At 38.2% G+C, this 20,508-nt stretch overlaps 1 protein-coding gene across 3 annotated transcripts in view; it reads left to right on the top strand.

Annotated features, from left to right (window-relative positions):
• Positions 1-20,508, top strand: part of ctif (CBP80/20-dependent translation initiation factor) — a 197,518-nt gene that overhangs the window by 164,501 nt on the left and 12,509 nt on the right. For all 3 annotated transcript variants that reach the window (XM_057818177.1, XM_057818175.1, XM_057818176.1), the window contains 2 exons: positions 3,958-4,251; positions 9,738-9,893. In XM_057818177.1, the coding sequence (XP_057674160.1) occupies positions 3,958-4,251; positions 9,738-9,893 (450 nt within the window). The remainder of the gene's footprint in view (positions 1-3,957; positions 4,252-9,737; positions 9,894-20,508) is intronic.

Genomic DNA, 20,508 nt, shown 5'->3' with positions numbered 1-20,508 from the left:
GGACGCCACGTACTGTGCGTAAAAAAGGTTTTCCAAGAATTTAAGAGGACGCTCACCTTCAGCACTAGCCTAATGCTAATGAGAACGCTATGCTAACACTGCAGGTTACATTTAGTGTGCGATGATCACTCGGCACAGACCATTAAAGGTTAAAGCAACATTGCATATTCTCTTTTGCCAAGATAGGAAAACAAGCAAGCCTAGAGAGGACACCGGTGAGTTGGGATGGCGCAGCAAGTCACAAAAGTGACACAACCAGACACTGCTACGATGCAGGCTAACTACACATAAAGCGTCACATATTGTGAACATGTGACAGAAACCATGGCGCATTTTGGTCTCGTCAGACGAAAACTGCCATTCGCCTCGTTATGTTTTAGTCTCCAATGATACATTTTTACCTCGTTATCGTCTTGTCATTGTCATTCAAAATTTGTTCGTCGATGAAATATTTTCATTATAGTTGTCGTTGACGAAAACGACATTGTTGCTAAGAGAATCGAATACACTGCAAATGTGCTTGGTACTGTCCCATAGCGTGTCGTAGCGTAGGTGGTTGAGAAATTGGTCTCAATATTGGTAGGGACGATATAACAGCATAACCTTCATGTACACATTTTGCTGGGGACGGGACATTAATAATACCAAACAGACTGGGTGAGCGGCATTCAGGGCTACATTTCTCACCAATAAAAACCTAATTAATTGATAGGCTAAATGATTAATGCAAAATAAATCTGTATTGACTTAGACTAACTTTCACACTGCAAATTCACATTATAACATTTTAATCTGTTAATTTTTCTTAAATCTAGTCGAATAATTTTCGTCTTGTTTTGAGTTTTAAAGGCTAACAGATTAATATGTCAGATTCTTCCAAATACTTACAGTATAAATATTATAAATATTAAAATACAAATAGACCAATTGTTCTTATTACGCCCAAAATCCTAAAAGACGGTAATTTTTTACCAAAATCTAGAAGAAGAAAAAAAGTCTTCAAATAATGTTCTGAACAATAGCTATTGTTGAATTTAGAACATTTCTGACAAGCGAGTTTTTAATTATAGAAGCTTTTTGCTATTATCAGCTAATTTAAATTGTAATATTTGAACACAAATTTGTGTATTAACATACATAGAAATACAAAATTGTTAATCATCTCAATATCCAGGAATGCAAAAAAATAAACATTTGTCTTAATACCACTCAAAAGTGTTTGTCTAAATAAATTAAATATAACAAAAAAAAACATCTTAGTCAGGGAATAACAAAAATAAATAAAAATGAAGCCTTCCTTCAGGAAAAACGCTACTTTTATCCACAAGCACAGCCAAACTCAACAAAAAATGAAAGCTCCTTTGGGCTGCTTTAAGACCACATAAGCAAAATGAAAAATGAAAACTGGGAAGAAGGGGGTACACCTTGGTTCACTACATTTCTTACAACTGAACAGAGTTCACAATATTTCTCATTTTAATCAACTTTAACATAGTAGAATACACATACAGGAGGACACTTCTCCTGAAGCAGCTTCTACTCAGGTTAGCAAGTTCACACAGTGTAATGTAATGGTAATGCTAAACTGTGATACAGGTTGGACTTTTAGAAGCAAAATTAGTGGTGCCCACCATTTCCCACCTTCACAACAATGACTGTTCATATTACTTACAGCGGCTGCTGGCCAAAAAAAAAACCTTCTAATATCCTCCTCTTCGAAGCGGGCGGAGGAGGCAGCATGTGGACAAGTAACGTAATATTGTACTGCGAGAGTGTGCGGGGGGGGTCAAGTCATCACCCAATCAAACATGCGTTTGAGGAAAATAACATGGACTGGCTCATTCAGCAAGTGATAAGGGGGTAAATGTAAGTCTGCAAATAATGAAAATAATTCACTCAATAATGGTAGGGTCAATTCTATCGTTACAACATATGGGAGGACAATCTAAATGACCTATATAACTGAACACATTATATAATACAAATAAGGTTGCTTAAAAGTTGGTGGGGACAATTTGAGCATCCTGAAAAGTTGCTAGTGTTTTGTCCCTACCGTCCCAATGCAAACCTACGCCCTTGCTGTATTGTAGTACTATAGTGTATTATAGTGGCAAGTGTTCTACTTAGTACATTCTAACTAATAATGAGGGTACTGCAATATTACGCATAAGGTAACATACCTTTGTTGGATATAGCAACACTGGGTGCCTTTGCAAAGAAATCCTGTGGAACACATTGACCGAGGCAGAGCCCCAAGGCAGAAATTTTGTGCCGACATTTTGTGGTCGACACACCCAAAGCATTCGGCTTTTTTCCTCCCAGTCCTAGGTGTTGGTTAATTGAAAAACTGATAAACTGTCTATTGGTGTGAATTAGGGCTGCGGCTATCGATTATTTTAGTAGTCGATTAATCGATGAACTAGTTAATTCGAATAATCGAGTAATCGGATAAGGAATATAAAAAAATAGAATACCTGAGCTGAGCCTCAAACTGTATAGACAAAAAAATAAAGATCTATGTAATAGAGGTGTGCAAAATTTCCGATTCTTAGATTATTCGCGATTCGGCCGTGGAAGATTCGAGAACGATTCACAAACATCCAAATTCCGATAATTGAAATATGCCAAGTAAAGCGGAAGTACACAACACTCAGCGCGCCGCGCGGTCTTCGGGACGGAACGGAGCGAGAGTAGCTAAACATCATGCTTCCCATTACCCGGCCCCTCGGGTAATGCCAATGCTCAACTCACGGCTCTAGCTCAACTCATGCAACGAGATAAAAAAAAAAAACCACAACAACATACCTGACTGCTGCCGAAAAGCTGCTGCAAAGTACATCCATATGTTACGGTGGATATCATTTATATAGGACTAGATGCAATATAGATTTGGTAGTGTTAGCAGCACATCTACAAAAAGCTAGATGCGGACGTTATAAACGGCCGCCATCTTAAAGCAGTACACTTCCCTGCAAGGCTGTTGTAGTGAACCTTCCAAGCAAACCTAATTAACTTTTTATCTAAAATACTCCTAAATCGGTAAAATATTGACTTGAATCTATCTTTAAAATAGTTTTAAAACTTTCACATGTCGAAAGTAGACAAAAGGGAAATTATGGAATAACGGGAGCAATTTTAACAAATTTAACGGTTGAGTCACAACATTAACTTAATTGAATGTAGTTTAAAGCTGCTGATACAGAATGGGGACTGGAGTTTTTTATTTAATGTTTTTGTATATTTGTTTACTGCTATATGTTAACTTGATACTGAAATAGTAGTGTGGTTTAGCCTGAGAGTATTTTTGAACAATTTTGGAACTAATGTACAAAACATTAAAAAAAAAAAGTGAAGAAAAAAAAGGAGGGGGGTGCATCAATAATCGTTTTATAATCGAATCGGAGCCTCTGAATCGTAATCGAATCGTTAGGTGCCCAAAGATTCCCAGCTCTACTATGTACAATTAAAGAATAATTGGCTAACTTAGATAGCAATAGTCCGCTAGCTTAAACAGTATAAAACGCCAACTTTTTTTTTTTTTGTTTGTTTGTTTTTTTACAGTGCTATTAACAAATGGTTTAGGCACATATTCCCACAGAAAATGGCTAAATATACCTATATACTAAATTACGAATGCATTTAAAAAAATATTTCAAAGTAAAACTTAGCTTATGTTGGTCTGAACTTGGAGCAGCTGGATTCAGCCATGTGAAATGAGGCAGACTACATTGCAGTATATCCAACCAAATCAATAAAACTCAATGCAAACACTTTCAAAATAAACCATTACAACAGCACTTTAATTAAACAAATACTCGAAGCAGCAAAATTTAATTTGAATCTTTTTTTGTAATCGAATACTCGAATCAATCGATTAATCGTTGCAGCACTAGTGTGAATGCTTGTAATTCATTCTAGGTCTACTTGGTAAACAGATTGAACTTTAATGTCACCCAGGAGGAGTCGCTAACAGAAGAGTCGGGCGCACCCAACATGGACCACCTGGTGAGGCTGCTCAACAGCATGAGGAGCAACAGCAGCGGCGTGGAAGAGCAACTGGCCTCCTTCATGGAGGAGGCGCAGAACTCGGCGCGCTCCGAGGAAACCCTGACCCAGGTGGTGGGCACCATTTACGACAAAGCCGTGTCTGACCGAAGCTTCGCCGCCACTGCCGCCAAGTTGTGCGACAAAATGGCACTCTTCATGGTGGACGGGACCAAGTTCAGATCGCTGCTTCTTAATTTATTGCAGGTAATCCTTGGCTGCTTTCGCACAAATATCAAGCGCAAGTGCTGCATCACAGCAAAAACAGATAATCTGGAATTTATTCACATATACCTGAAAAAAAAAACTAAAGCAAAAAAAAAATAAGTAAGTGAAAGGTAATATTGCATGGAGGCAGGATAACATTGGGAGCTTTCAATGTCACATATAGACAGCGTGGACATGTTTGTCTCGGTCGACCATCTCAGGACACTTTTCTGCCCTGGGTGAGTTGTCTGGCTCACTGCAGCCGTGGAGGGAAATGCTGGTAAGCTGGAGAGGCCTGGGGGGCTTTGGAAGCAGTGGTCTTGTATTGAGGCAGTGGCCCGTGGTGTCGTGGGTGAGGAGAGACGATCGCAAAGGGAAGCGAAGAGATGATGAGGGTTGAGACAGGCCACTGTGGAAGGAACAATGCCATATTGAAAGTGTGGAGCTAACAGACTAATGGAGAAAAGGTTTTCTGGCCTGCGACTCATACTCAGATGCAGCTTATATGTTGATACTAGGGCTGTCAAAATATCGTGTTAACGGGCGGTAATTAATTTTTTAATTAATCGCATTAAAATATTTGACGCATTTAACGCACATGCCCGCTCAGATTAAAATGACAGCACAGTGTCATGTCCACTTGTTACTTGTGTTTTTTGGTGTTTTTTCGCCCTCTGCTGGCGCTTGGGTGCGACTGATTTTATGGGTTTCAGCACCATGAGCAATGTGTAATTACTTACATCCACAATGGCGAGCTACTAGTTTATTTTTTGATTGAAAATGTTACAAATTTTATTAAAACGAAAATATTAAGAGGGGTTTTAACATAGCATTTCTATAACTTGTACTAACATTTATCTTTTAAGAACTACACGTCTTTCTATCCATGGATCGCTTTAACAGAATGTTAATAATAATGTTAATGCCATCTTGTTGATTTATTGTTATAATAAACAAATACAGTACTTATGTACCGTATGTTGAATGTATATATCCGTCTTTTGTCTTATCTTTCCATTCCAACAATAATTTACAGAAAAATATGGTATATTTTATTGATGGTTTGAATTGGGATTATTTAATTTTTAAGCTATGATTAACTCGATTATAAATGTTAATCGTTTGACCGCCCTAGTTGATACTTATACTCCAGGCGTGCCATCTACTATGAGTTGGTGCAGTTGTTCAAAAGTCATACTGAAGATAAAGACTTCAATGGATTTAGTAGAGATTTAGAGTGAAATCAAGGTTATTTTGTTCATCATTATTTGAATAACTGTTAATATGTTAAGAGACCTATTTAGCACTTTGTTCTCCGTTTTAATACTACCTCAGGGCTCCAGACAAACATTTTGTGTTACAAGCACTGTTGCCCCTCGCTTAAAATTTTAGTGTACACTAGGCATGTGCCGGCATGATTGAAAACCCTAAGCCAAAATACCACAGTATCACGGTATCGTGATCCCTCGTTTTCACGGTTAATGGGGACCAGAACCTGCCGCGATAAGTGAAAAACTGCAAAGTAGCGCCCCCCCACCAAAAAAATTATTATTTTTTGTCTATTCAGTGTATTTATTCAGATTTAGCATTGGAAAGAGATGCATTTAAAACATATTTTTTCACCTTTTTTCCCCCAAAGTATAATTAAAAGCAACTTTTATGTATGTATGTATACATACAGTTGGGAGAACAAGTATTTGATACACTGCCAATGGGTTTTATCAAATACTTGTTCTGCCCACTGTATATATATATTTTTTTTCTTCTTTTTTTAATAAATGGTTTGTAAGCACTTGAAATATAATTATGTTCAGTTTTAAACATGTTACTGTCCCACCGAATTATTTTCAAACAAGAATAAAGTAGAAAAATGCTTCATTGAGTGAGTCCACTCAAATCTGCTCAAGCTGCTCACTTACAATGAGTAGCCAAAGCAACTGTTTAACAAGTTAAACTGTGATTGACGCATGCAGCGCTTTGAAGTTTTGGCTTCCTAGCGTCTCAGGCAAGATCAAACCTTAACGTCTTTCAATCATCGTTAACTTTAATAAGGAACTCCAGTGCACTGCCTGACCAAGAAAAGCGGCAGGAGCGAGAATAAGAGACTATGTGATCGGATTGGGACAGCTCTATAAAATACGGCATTTATTTATTTATTTATTTATTAATTGGGGGGGGGGGGGATCTGCAATGGAGTGATGGCGCGAAGTAGTGAGGGATCACTGTATTGCTATACAGCTCTAAAATGTGTTTGAGATTTCTGGGTTAAAAAAGCTTTTTTCCATTGAACAGAATCTTTATTTTTCAAAATATATAAGCAAATTGGAACATAAGTATAGTAACTTCAATTAAAATAACAAATATTCTAAATAAAATTAAAATAAATGCAGTCCTTTAGATGAGCCTATACATACAGCCCAACATTATTACGGTCAGAGCAAAAATAATTGAATTATTTTCTCTAAAAAGCACATGTGTATGACTCGTATCATGTTTACATTACCTACACACTCACTTTTTCAACACAGACAGTTGCCAGAGAGAAAAAATACCAAATGTTTTACCACCGCTAGACACACTAAATATGCTAGAGTTAACTCTCGTAGCTGGTGAGAAACGTTCATGTCTGTGTTTAGAAAGAAAGTGTGTGTATTATGTAAACATGATACAAGTCATACACACATGTTTTGTATGGAAAATAGTTCAATTATTTTTGTTCTGGTGGTAATAATGTTGAACTGTGGCTTTGGGTTTAGTCCCACTTAAAGCACTGTATTTACTTTGATTTTATTTATAATTTTTCAGTAATTTTTTATTTTTATTTTAAGTTAACATTATACTTATGTTCCAATTTGCTAATATGTTTAGAAAAATAAAAATCCTGTTCAATGGAAAAAGTTTTTTCTTTTTCTTTTTTTAAACCTGATATCTCAAGGTAACACATTTTAGCGCTGTAATTGCAATACCTTGAAACCGTGATATTTTGGCTTAAGGTTATCAACTCTCATACCGGCACATTGCTACTCAGGTACGACTTATAAATGGAGATTGGTAAATGCAAATAGGTCAATACTGATACCGAATTGCAAATAAGCACTGTACTCCATATTATTTCCTTTTCTTATCTTCCTTGCTCCTCTTTTATTCCTGACATTTAGCTTCGTAACACTAAATGTCACATGCGGGTTCATAAATGGCTTTTAAATGATATTATTTCAAGACTCCTTCACGTGTCAATACAAGGGGCAATTATTGTGTGACCACTATGCTCATTAGTAGGTAAGGTGTCGACCGTCGCATGTCATCTAAGAGAGCTTGGCCTTTTCCCTGCAACTTTGTTTATCACCTCCGCTTGACTTGAAGGCTAACGATCGGTTATTAGAGGAAAATGTCAGGTGTCACGATGGTGGGCGCAGAAAATCTAAAAAGTTTCACTGTAACCACATACGCATGACAGTGTGCTCTTAACTACTTTTATTGCGCACACACTCTTGGATTATTGGCTGCCACTTTTACAGTGCATTTTAATGGAAATTAATACATTTTGTTGCATATTTTTAGCCTGGAGGAGTGAAGGTTAATTTGCACACCACCTACAAAAACTCTCATTGCAGATTTTAATGGTTATCACCCACTCTGATAAATTTAACGTTCTTAATATTACCAAGCAGATGCAGCAGGGCTGTCCAAATGTTTTCTTCTGAGAGCCGCATGTGGAAAAATAAAACGGTGCAGGGTCTTTGTGTCTTTTCACACACAGAAAAGCACTATATAGGTAGTTTCTCGTGTACTGTAAGTACAACAGAACCACATGTAAATTGCCTAATTCATTCCATGCTCTACTAAAACACCACATTAAATTTCATAATAAGGGTAAAACCAGAATTAAATAAGAGCCAAATATATTCGTTGCCTTCAATTTACTGTACCTAACCTAACCGTTAATACTTGCAACGAAGTAGATAATAGAGCATAATGCTGATTTCCGATTTCTCGTCGAAGTAAACTCCCTGTTGTTGATAGAAACTTAACGTTGAATTAATCTACCTTGTGTTTTGACACGTCTATTTAGATATATTGTAGATACTAAATATTTAGATACTCCCACTGTTATCACACTATATTGTCAATATTCTATCTTGAACAATAATCAAAACGCCATTAACATCCTGGCGACCCACATGTTTACTGCTTATCGTACAAAGCGAACTCCCTCACGCTATTATCCTGCATTATCAATATTCTCGTTTTTCATGCATACGTAGTTGCTTACAGAGGTTAGTGGTCAAAAGCAGCGTTGCCACAGATTACTTGAAAACTTACTTACTGATTACTTTTTTGAGGCGTTATTAGTAATCTAAACTAACTGATTATTATCAAAGTTACTTTAAGAGTATTTTATGAAATCGCATGTAATCGAATTTTTCACAAAACACTTAATCTTCGAGCTAGCGGGGGTTCAATTAGTCGATGGAGTTGATTTCAACTACCATTGACTTGCGCTACCTTAGCCACTCTGGAGCCCCGAAACTAACAAATACCGTATTTTTCGGACTATAAGTTGCTCTGTTTTCTGAGTGAATCTCGGATCCATGCGGGCTCCAGTAGGTCTCCTGCAATATTTGCGGCGGCTGTGGTGTAATTCAATGGAAGATTAATCTGAAAAATCCACCTTTTGCCACTAAACAATGAAGTTTGGTGGTGGCAAAATCATGGTCTGGGGTTACATCCAGTATGGGGATGTGTGAGAGAGCTGCAGGGTGGAAGGCAACATAAATAGTCTGAAATATCAACAAATCTTAGCAGCCTCTTACATTCCTAACCATAAAAAGGGACAAATTCTGCAGCAGGATGGTGCTCCATCGCATACTTCAATCTCTACCTCAAAGTTCCTCAAGGCAAAGAACATCAAGATCCTCCAGGACTGGCCAGCCCAGTCACCAGACATGAACAGGATGAAAGAGGAAGCATGGAAGACGAAACCCAAGACTGTTGATGAACTCTGGGAGGCATGCAAGACTGCTTTCTTTGATGTTTTTGATGACTTCATCAATAGATTGTATGAATCCTTGCCGAAACCGCATGGATGCAGTCCTTCAAGCCCGTGGAAGTCATACAAAATATTAAATTTGGATCTCACAGCAGCACTGCTTAATTCGCTTATGTTATGTAACATTTTTGTATTTGAAGTACATTTTTTGTTCAATTTTCGCACTACTTTCTGTAGGCAACAAAACTTTTGTCTTGCCAAAATTTCACCTTTATGTCTTTTTATATCTTTTTTCAGTGAAACAAATATATTTTTGTACATTCAACATCATTTGGGAGGGTCTTAGCTTTCATATGAGCCATTTCTGAAACCCTTTGAATAATTCAAAGTCAGATTATTAGCAATTGTTTCTACAAAATGGATAGGCGACAATACTTTTGTCAGCGACTGTATCAGCGATAATGAATTTTAATTCACTGCCATTTTCAATTAACAGAAAGACTTCGCCCGCCGCGAGGAGCTGCAGCGGTCAGATGTGGAGCTATGGTTGGGCTTCATCACCTTCCTGTGCGAGGTGTTTGGAACCATGCGAAGCAGTTCTGGGGAGCCCTTTCGGGTCTTGGTGTGTCCAATCTACACCTGCCTGCGAGAGGTGCGTGCTGTTCTTGGGGAACGGATCCAACTTATAACTAAAAAAATAAAGGGGTTAGAGGGTATAAGCTCAGGACTGTTTTGTCCAGCCGCTAAGAAAACATGGCCACAGGGCACAAGAAGGCTCAGTTACCAATGTGCATAGCTTTATTATTGGTTATTTATCATGACCAAGATGTTTTTTTTTCATACAGTACTGCAGTATGATTCTGACTTGTACACAAACTGGGGTCACATTGATGCTGAAGGAACAGAACAATGGTGTAAACTGATTAAAAATGAAACACATGAGGATGCTAACTTGTTAGCACCTGGCATGCAAAGCTAATATTATGTCTTCACTTGGAACTTTCTAACGTTAAAAAGCATGGGCAGATGGACTGTTTTCAGTAACACGAGTTGCGGTGGTTTCAGTGCTTCACAAAAACGCTAAATAAAACCACTGAGTTATCAAACTATTTGAGTAGACACAAAAAAACGATTTTTTTTTTGGTATTCCTGGCTAAATAATGCAGAGTCTCGTAGTAGTCATGGTAACAAAATACTTCTCCTTATTGGTCAGGCAATATGTGGAGTAGGATGAGCATTAGCTCACTTGTATGAGAAGGGAATGCCATTGTTAAACAAATTTGTCAAGTTTAGTCCAGGGGTCTACAAGTCCGGTCCCTGAAAGTCACTATCCCGCTCGTTTTCCATGTCTCCCTCCTTTAACACACCTGAATCAAATGATCAGCTAATGAGCAAGCTCTGCAGGAGCCTGATAACTATCTTGATTATTTCATTCAGGTGTGTTATGGTGCATGTGACACGAAAAAGCATGTTTATTTCATGATACACGCGGTTCTTTATGCTCCTGAATAATATGGACCGCTTGGATGTGTGTGGAAGCTATATTTATTTAGTTTTTTGAATCCCGCGCCATGAAAATGAGTGACTTCCGGCTTCGGTCTTGCATTGAGGAGGAGGGCGCTGTAGAAGGTAGAAGGCGTCCTCTTCACTATACAGCGTACTGTTGTGTATGAGGACGAAGGATTCAGCTGATTTTGCGGATTAATACATTTATTTTTCGCATCACGCCAGCCAAACGGCTGCAGAAAAATCGTTCTGTATGAGGGAGAGGCGTATGCGCCTTTTTGAAGTTTCAAAAGGTTCCCATTCACCGTGGATATTGGCCAAAACAAGCCCGACTACTGTGGGACCATTGGACTTACGAGGAAGTGAATAAACATCTTGTTTAGTATTGTGTCAAATATTAATACAGCTATTACAAAGTAAACACTACAAACTTTCTTTCAATAAAGGAGTACTTACGTTTGATCATTGATAGGCATGTAAAAAGCTCTCTTCATGCACATTAGCAGCACGTTAGCTGCACAACAACTGCAGCCACCCTCCTCCGGGGAACGAACAGTAAATTGCTCTCCGCCGGGCGGTTTGCCGATCCGCGAAGACAATCGACAACCCAGTCGTCTTGTCAAATAATCCGGGCTAGTTATGTGTGATTTTCCGCTTCGAAGACTTTGAAACATCACTCGGTTTGGGTTAGCATGTCGGCTAGCTGTCACGCCTTTTGGTTTGTTTACATTCTCTGAAGCCGGGGAAGGGAAATGACAAATGTCCGATTTAGGTGTCATAAAATATCGTTCGGGAGGTGCGACAGTAAAGTTGAAGTCGACAGTTTTGACCATTATGGAGTAATTTTGCCATGTCGTCCTGAATAAGTGCGTTTTTATTATTTCATATTCCATTCAGCACAAGACTGTTGCCATTGCCATGCCATTTATTTAGCAATTGGGGAAAATACTTGGATAAAAAGAATATCCTGTAAAAATATTGAAGTAAAGAGACAGAAACAATGACATTTTGCAGCTCTCTTCGTCGCGTTTTCCTCGTTGTGAATAGTTCCCCCTCGACGGGCTGACTGGTCCTTCTCAAGCCATTTATATAGCTATTGGGGAAAAATACTTGGATAAAAAGAATATCCTATAAAAATATTGGAGTAGAGAGACTGAAACAATGACATTTTGCGTCTCTCTTCGTCGCGTTTCCCTCGTTCTGAATAATTCCCCCTCAATGGGCTGAATAGTAAAACCGATGAGCCCAGTCTCCCGCTGACGTCATCCACCTGTTGGGGACGCTAAAGCCCTATAATGGTTGGCGTGGCTAACCGGCAGATTAAAAGACTAATTTCTCATCATCTGTGCTTTGCTAAATTGTTGTATATAGTCGAATCGTCTCAAAATATGATTCTAATTCACATAATAATGCCATTTAAGACTTTTTTTCTCCTGTCATATGCTCTTTAAAGGAGGGAAACATGGAAAACGAGCTGGATAGCGGCTCTCGGGGACCGGACTTGCATAACCCTGGTTTAGTCTTTCCTTTAAAAATGTACCATTTTAAGTGAACCATCCACGTCAACGTTTCCGCTAAAACGAAAGCACTTAACGCAAGATGAGTTTCCTTTTTTCCACCCAGACCCAGTCTAGACGCTAGATACCGCAGTGGCTTTTTCGTTTGTGGCGCAACCCGCTTGATACCATTTCTTCCAGGAAAGCGCACAACATAGAGTTTACGCTAATCAGCCGGCTCGCATGTATTCTTGGTATCTGTAGGAACCACCGCAGTAGAACGTCGCTATACGCAACCGGTCGAGGTATTGAAAGGAGGGAGAGGGGGGAGGAAAAAGAGGTGAGGGGAAGCTGCGGAGCGGGGCTGCGGTCAGGTCGGCCTTTGCTGCGCAGGAAGTTAACTGGCAATGTGACAGGTAAAAGAGCAGTATTTTATGTGCAGCGTAGAGTATTTACAATCAAGTTTTTATTGTCACTAAAGGAAATAACAGAAATTTATCAGTTTGTTGAAAAAGATGTGCTGTACAAGCTTTTGTGGTGATGTGAAAAGTATAAAATGAAAATGGCAGTGAAGAATATAATGGATTGGTATTGTGGTCTAATTGGATTTCAGTTGTTTTCAGTGTCGGTATGTAGAACAAGCTAGTAACAATTGCCTTATACCAGGCAAAGTTGTCTTGAATTTTTTTCTTCTGGGACTTGCTAATTTTCTTCTAATATCAATTTTCTCTAGCATTGACGCACACGAGTAGAGTAGAGTAGAGTAGAGTAGAGTAGAGTAGAGTAGAGTAGAGTAGAGTAGAGTAGAGTAGAGTAGAGTAGAGTAGCCTAGCCTAGCCTAGCCTAGCCTAGCCTAGCCTAGCCTAGCCTCTATTGTCATTGTGATATTTCATTGGTGGCTCCATAGTGCAAAATTAAAAGAATTATATTCTAATAAAAAGCACACAATATGAAATAATATATATACTATATACTAGGGATGAACTATATTGAGGAAAAAACTGACACTGCGATTTTTTATGGGGGTTTGATATATATTGCGATATTAAAACTGGAAGAATTTTCACCAGACTTTAATATCTCTTTTAAAGAAGGTGGTTGACTCACTATGACCACATTGTATTCATAGGAGATGTCCCGATCCGATCCCATTATCGGAAATCGGGCCGATCACGCCACATTGATAATTGCGATGTTTGTTCATTGATTTTCATCTTACTGCGAAGAAAGAGGAAATGACGATTGGCCCGCCATGATATTTGCGTCATCAGCTTTCGCACTGTGACCGGGGAATTAACCGGCTGCTTTCATACATGCCGCGTCCCGGTAAATCCCGGACATTATTCTAGGACGCGACCCGGTTAATGTGCTTGTCAGTCAACTTGGGAAATTGCTTTCAGTCATAAGTACAGTTTTTTTTTTTTTTTTTTTTTTTTTTTTTTTTTTTTACTTTTATTACCGTAATGGCCCGAATATAAGACGACCCTGATTATAAGACCCCCTCTTTTTCTAGACTCAAGTTTAAAGAAAGACTTTTTGAACACCAAATTAATTTTTATACAGAAAATAATTACAGTACATCCAAAACAAATGATTACAACAATATATTTGAGAGAAAAAGCATGTTATTTTGCCTCATTCAAATCTTAATAACTGAACATTTAAATATGTAAACTAAAGTGCAATCACATTCGTAAATGAATGGCTTCTGGTTTTTGAAATGTAAATAAACCAATCTATTGTGATAAAACAACAAAATTGCTATAACTGCATTAACCATCAAAGTGAAGTCTAACAGTAACTGTAGTCTTGAAACAAATCTGAATAAGGAAAAACATTGCAGTAAAATAATGCAAACTGGTTAAACTAAAAAGAGTAGCTGAGATCTGCCATGACAGAGCATCGCTTCAATGATATCTGGGGCCATTTAGCGTCGTGAATGGGTATAATGTCTAGACGGCGAATATAAGACTACCCCCTCTTTTTCAGTGTTATTTCAATGCAAAAAAACCACAGTCTTACATTCAGGCCAGTGCGGTAATATGACGTTTAATACTTTTTTTTGGATAGTTATTTTCAGATTTAGGGGTACTTAAAGCAACACTATGTAACTTTTCAGTTTTAGTCGATTTTAGCGACGCCGGTGGACAAAAGCTGTCGTGTTTTGCTTTAAGGAAGATTGCGTTCACCATGAGGAACAGCGCACACCCGCACAGTGTCTTGAAATCATGATCTCCCGGACGCCTGCAGATGGTTTAAATGACATTTCTGTTTCCAGCAGCTGTGTGAAGGTTGAATAGTATTAAGATAATGATTCCAGTTGTGGCAAAGCAATAGCATATGATTGTCAGCAACCGTGTGGCTTAGTGTGACAAAGTTAATTAGTGCCGGTGAAAGCGATGCAGACCCCCTCAAGAAATAAAACAGGTGTCATTCAACTAGTTGTCAGTCAACATATCATCACAAATGTTATGAAAATATTTTGTAAGGGTTGAAAAGTTACCTAGTGTTGGTTTACAGTGTTAATTCCGACTTCCGACACGGAAATTCGTGTTACGTCGCCAGGGTAGTAACAGAACTCATCCATAACCCAAGGACTACTTGTACTCAGGTTCCTACAGTCCAATAGCGTCTATTGTTTACACATCACTGTTTTTCCCCAAGGGCCATCTTGGGCAGAAGCGTTTAGCTTTCAATCATAAAGATTTTTTTTCTTTCTCAAATAAGCAAACCAACTTACATGAATTCACTTGAGCAAATATGTTGTTAGCCACATTAGCTGTGGTTTGCATTCAAGCACCTGCCCCTGCTCCTGTTTCATTGTCACACCCAAGGGAAATATCTGCATATTGGCCGCTAAGTGCTCGGCTACATCCACCAAGCTGGTGGCAATTGCTCATCCATTTAGTGCAGGTGCTGTGCAGTGGGTTTGTTGATGCTTTTTCATCAGCGGTGGCACCTGTAGAAGACACTAGCGGGAGCAACGTGAATGAATTAAGCGACACTCTCGTATCAGTTGCATACAACGAAAAAATACTGTCGCCTACATGCCAAATGCCGGTTAACATATAGCAGTCGCTGTTAAAAAATGCATTTCATTTGACCCGTGTCGTTAAAATGCACCCTTAGAAGATGAATCGTCTGGTTTTGGATCTTGTTTTGAGAAAAGCGAAACAATCATTTCCCCCACTAAATTGTGTACATTTTTCCTCGGAGCGTAAACAAGAGAACAGAACGGGAAAAGGCTATTTGTCTCTGAATTATTCATCAAGTATCAGCATGTTACTGCAGCGAAAACACGGTACAGAAACAACTTCCTCTTGCGGTCGGCTTAAATACGAGTTTAATTGATGCATAGCTTGTTGTCGTGTAGGTGAGATGAGAACAAAAAGATAACGGCGGATTTGTTTTGCTTTTTTAAATGCATATCCTGTCACAGGAAACTTGTTCCTGTAGAAAACCTCATCTTTTATTGAAGCCGGTGATGTACAAGTCACACTCCACTGAGGTTACTCACAGTTCCTTCTGTACTTGTTATTGAACACGTTCCATTGGCAAAAAAACGGTATAGGTACTATTTTGAATGGCATCGTAGTTGCTTGCAATTTCGCCATCAGCATGTCATTTTAACAGAGGATGCATGGCTTGAAATGGCAAGAAAAAACAGAGTTGTCCCAATACTTTTGGGCACACGATACTGATTCCAGTATACAGCTAAGGGGCCATTTACATGGTGACTCTCCGAGAATACGAAAAATGTCAAATTTGCATTTGCGTCTCCATTTGAACAATGTCGCGATTCCGCATGAAAACGATGTAGTATTCATGCCAGGCCCTAGGGAGCAGTGCAGATTTACTGGGCGACAGAGAATGATGCACTTTGACCCCACCAAGCTCCCTCAGCCCGGAAAAAAAATATGCCCGCCCACTCGAAGCAATGTCATTTTTCTTTTGCCTAAAAAGGCACAAAATTTGAAACGTTCAACATATTTAATTTAAAATTATTATTAAAAGAGTAAATTAAAGCCGACATTCCGCCAAATTTGCTGTTTTTAATGTTTAGTAGCACCGCTGCGCACGCCCAATGTGACGTGTACGAGTGCTGACGTTAACGACGCGGTCTCGCGCCGCAGGAGCCTTTGATATGCATGCCGAGGAAGTCCCCCTCAACCCCCCGCAATCGGATTCTTCCACTTTGGAGGCAGGATTCAGAATTTTTCGTCTTCGCCGACACCATATACACGCAAGGCGAGTCCGAAACTCAGTCATTGCGTCTTTGTGTCGCAGAGTCGCCTTGTAAACTGCCCCTTAGTTGTAATGAGAAATACCAATTCTGTACTGACATCCACGCCGAGTCCATATATGTCCGAAATAGCTTTTAGTAGGTCTGATTACTAGCAGTTACATCGGAAATGCTATCCTATCGGCACTGCATTACAATACCCAACTCTTCATGCTAGTCTTCCGTGTTTTTCTGGGGGAACAGGTTCAAACAAAACATGTACGAGTTTTGGATGTCCCAGTCGCATATTTTTGCACCTGAGTCCGAGTCACCTCATGTTGAGAATCTGCCGATACAGAGTCCCGATCCTACACCGAAAAATAATTGACGAGAAAAAAAAAAAAAGTTTTTATTTGAACAAAAGTTCCAAACATATTACATTACCAGGAGTTTTGCAGAGGATAAAACGTAAATCTTTTTGTTTCTTTTGGCAATGCCATTGTACATCTGGATTATTTTGTTAGTTTTTAGCTCTTAAAAAAAATTAAAAAATATATACACATGTGTACTGCCCAAAACAGTGCGTTTCCTTGTACACTGCCCGAAAGCCAGCTAACATTGTATGTACTCCAATAAAACACAAGGCTTGGTCTTTTCCTTTTTTTTTTATTTGAAGTAATTAGTTTAAGTTTGTGAATCTGTAACAAAAAGAAAAATGTGTGCATTTTATACAATTGCACAATGCATACGGGTATACAAATACCATGTAGATACCACAATTCATTTAAGCTACGAGCTATGAGTATAGGTTAGCTTCCATACAGCTGGACTTGTTAACAAATTTCATTCCTAAAGCTGTTCCTCATAAACACACAAATACTGCACATTAACAGGTTGGTATAGATGTAAAATACGTACAGACATTTCATTTCCAGCCAAGGCAGAAGCGTAACAAAAAGCACTCAACAGCATCAATGTGAGTGACAGACTGTGTACTGTGAAAGTGAATGAGCATGTGTTCCGAACTGGATGCAGTGAATTATTAGCAGTAACGTACTGGAAATATCAACTGGCTCTGAAAACTGGCGACTCTAGCCAGCACAATATTTTCTTTTATTAAATATAGCATAAATTAAAAACCCGATCCATTTCACCCGATTCCGATCCTCTGATGCATGGCCTGATCGGCCCGATTTCCAATCACGTAATCGGATAAAGACATCCCTAATACCAATGGCATCGGCGCATTATTTGTCAGTGTTCGCCCATACCGATGCCAGCATTTTAGTGCCGTTTTGGGGCTCCTTCCGTATTGGTACAACATTAACCATGTAAGCGCCAGAGTCGCAAAACTGCGACAACAACATTGCTGACTTTTAACAAGCCAGAGATGCAACTATGTTGTCTCATGTAGTTACTACATTGCACCAAAAACTTTTGGCGCTTAAAAAGTAGGGCTGCAGCTATCAAATATTTTAGTAATCGATTAATCGATAGACTAGTTAGTTCGAATAATCGAGTAATCCGTTAAGAAACATGAAAAATTAAAATACCTGAGCTGAGCCTCAAACGGTATTTTTTTTGTTTTGGTTTTTTTGGGTTTTTTTTTTTAAATGAGGATCTATGTACAACAAAAGAACAATTGGCTAAATTACATATAAAAAGTCCGCTTGCTTAAATGCTATAAAATGCTAAAATTTTATTTACAATACTCTTAAGAAATGGTTCAGACACATATACCCACAAAAACTGGCTAAATATACCTATAAACTAAATTATGAATGCTTTAAAAAACATAAGCTCAAACAAAAACTTATTTCGGTCGTAACAGGGAGCAGTTGGATTAAGCTATGTGAAAAGTGGCCGACCAGAGGGCAGAATATCCACCCTAATCAATGAAACTAAATGCAAAAACTTTAAAAATAAACTATTACAACGCCACTTTAAGTAAACGAATACCCGAAGCAACAAAATTTAATTCGAATATTTTTTCTAATCAAAAACTCAAGTTAATCGATTAATCGTTGCAGCACTATTAAAAAGCTAATATATGCCTATAAATAGATAGTTTTTATTAAAAGAGCCAAGTCCAAGTCACAAAAACACAATACAAGGAAAAGATTTTTAAAAAATAAATAAATAAATAAATAAAATAAAAATAACAATAATAAGAAGTAAACTACAGTGATACAACACTGGGACTCATTGTGCCCCACTTTTAAAAAACACCTATACCAGTGTTTCCAGAACAGTGACAAGCAGCGTGTAGAACCGTGCAAAATGTTAGTCACGCCCAAGACAACCAAATTTTTAGAACCTTTCAAACGATTTATAAAATTAAACATCAGCCTTAGAATGGACTGCAGAGTATTTACCAGAGCAGCTACAAACATTGCCAAGGCACTGCATCATCATTTTTCCCCCTATATAAGACATTATGGATCACTAGTCAAAAGGTGATGCTGCGTTCATGGAATGACAAATATAGGTAATAATTGGTGAATATAAAATACATGCCTTGGCTCAATAAAGGTGAGGAAACTGCGATAAATATTGACGGTGTGGACCTTATGACGTTTCCAATGTGTGCTTTTAGTATGGTACACTTATGGGGAGTGGATCTGATGGAAAAAGACTGTAGATATATATTTCCATTTATTCACTTAACATCTGTTCATTTCACATCATTGCTCATAATTTGTTCTTATAACTGTGTGTTTATCTATAGTACTGCTTGCGTAAAAGGACTTTTTCTTCCATTGTTTTATCTAGGAAGGGGCCTGCACTAGGCTGCCTGTTTTTTTTTTTCCCCACTGTTTGTGTCGACGGTCAATATAAACGGTATGAACTTCAAGGTCGAGGCATTTTTTCTGGGGAGCACCTCGTGGTGCTATGGGAGATGCGTCCTGGTCAATTGTCCGAATTATTTAATTACTCTTTCCTTAATAAATGTATGTATCTTAGGTGATTATTGCTTTCTTTTTGTTCCTGAATTGTTTATCATCATCTCCTGTTCGTGAAGAGAATAAAAGACCCCGTAAACGGGAAAAAAAAAAAAATCGACTTTTTTTTCCTTCAAGACTAATACAGTGGTACCTCGACATACGATCCTTTCGCCATCCGACAAAAAATTTGACTCGCCATTTGTCTCGACATATGACGACATGTTCGAAATACGACGATTTATAACAGCGTTGCAATTTCATTGTTTTACCGCGAGACAAAAGCACAGCGGATTTTCTTGTGAGAGAAATCAACATGGGTCACAAGAAGGTTAGTCCGGGTGGTGAAAAAAAAAGGAAAAGGGTGACGCTTATCATTGAAATTAAGAAGGAAATTATAGAAATTATGAGCATGGTGTGCGTGTGAAGTCAAGTGTCTAGACAACGTGGCTCACCGTTCACCTCCCATCCCCCCACTCCCGCCAACAACAACTGAACATGAAACGCGAGTAAAAGTAAAAACTTTTCACGTTCAGGTACAGCATGCAAAACACGACTGCCGCATTAAAACCCGATTCGTTACATTGACTCATTTTTATTAGGGCTGTCAAACGATTAAATTTTTTTTTACCGAGTTAATTACAGCTTAATAATTACTTAATCGTAATTAATCGCAATTCAAACCATCTATAAAATATGTCATATTTTTCTGTAAATTATTGTTGGAATGGAAAAATAAGACACAAGACAGATATATACATTCAACATACTGTACATAAGTACTGTATTTGTTTATTATAACAATAAATCAACAAGATGGCATTAACGTTATTAACATTCTCTTAAAGCGATCCATGGATAGAAATACGTGTAGTTCTTAAAAGATAAATGTTAGTGCAAGTTATAGAAATGTTATATTAAAACCCCTCTTAATGTTTTCGTTTTATTAAAATGTGTAAAATTTTCCATCAAAAAATAAACTAGTAGCTCGCCATTGTTGATGTCAATAATTACACCATGCTCACTCATTGGGCTGAAGCCCATAAAATCATTTGGGCCTGTTGAGTTAATTTTCGAGGGTTGATTGAATATTTGCTTGAT

Source organism: Corythoichthys intestinalis, chromosome 17 (assembly GCF_030265065.1).
Source record: "Corythoichthys intestinalis isolate RoL2023-P3 chromosome 17, ASM3026506v1, whole genome shotgun sequence".
Classification (NCBI taxonomy): Eukaryota; Metazoa; Chordata; class Actinopteri; order Syngnathiformes; family Syngnathidae; genus Corythoichthys; species Corythoichthys intestinalis.
The sequence above is the reverse complement of the archived record's forward strand: the minus strand, read 5'-3'. Positions and strand labels throughout refer to the sequence as shown.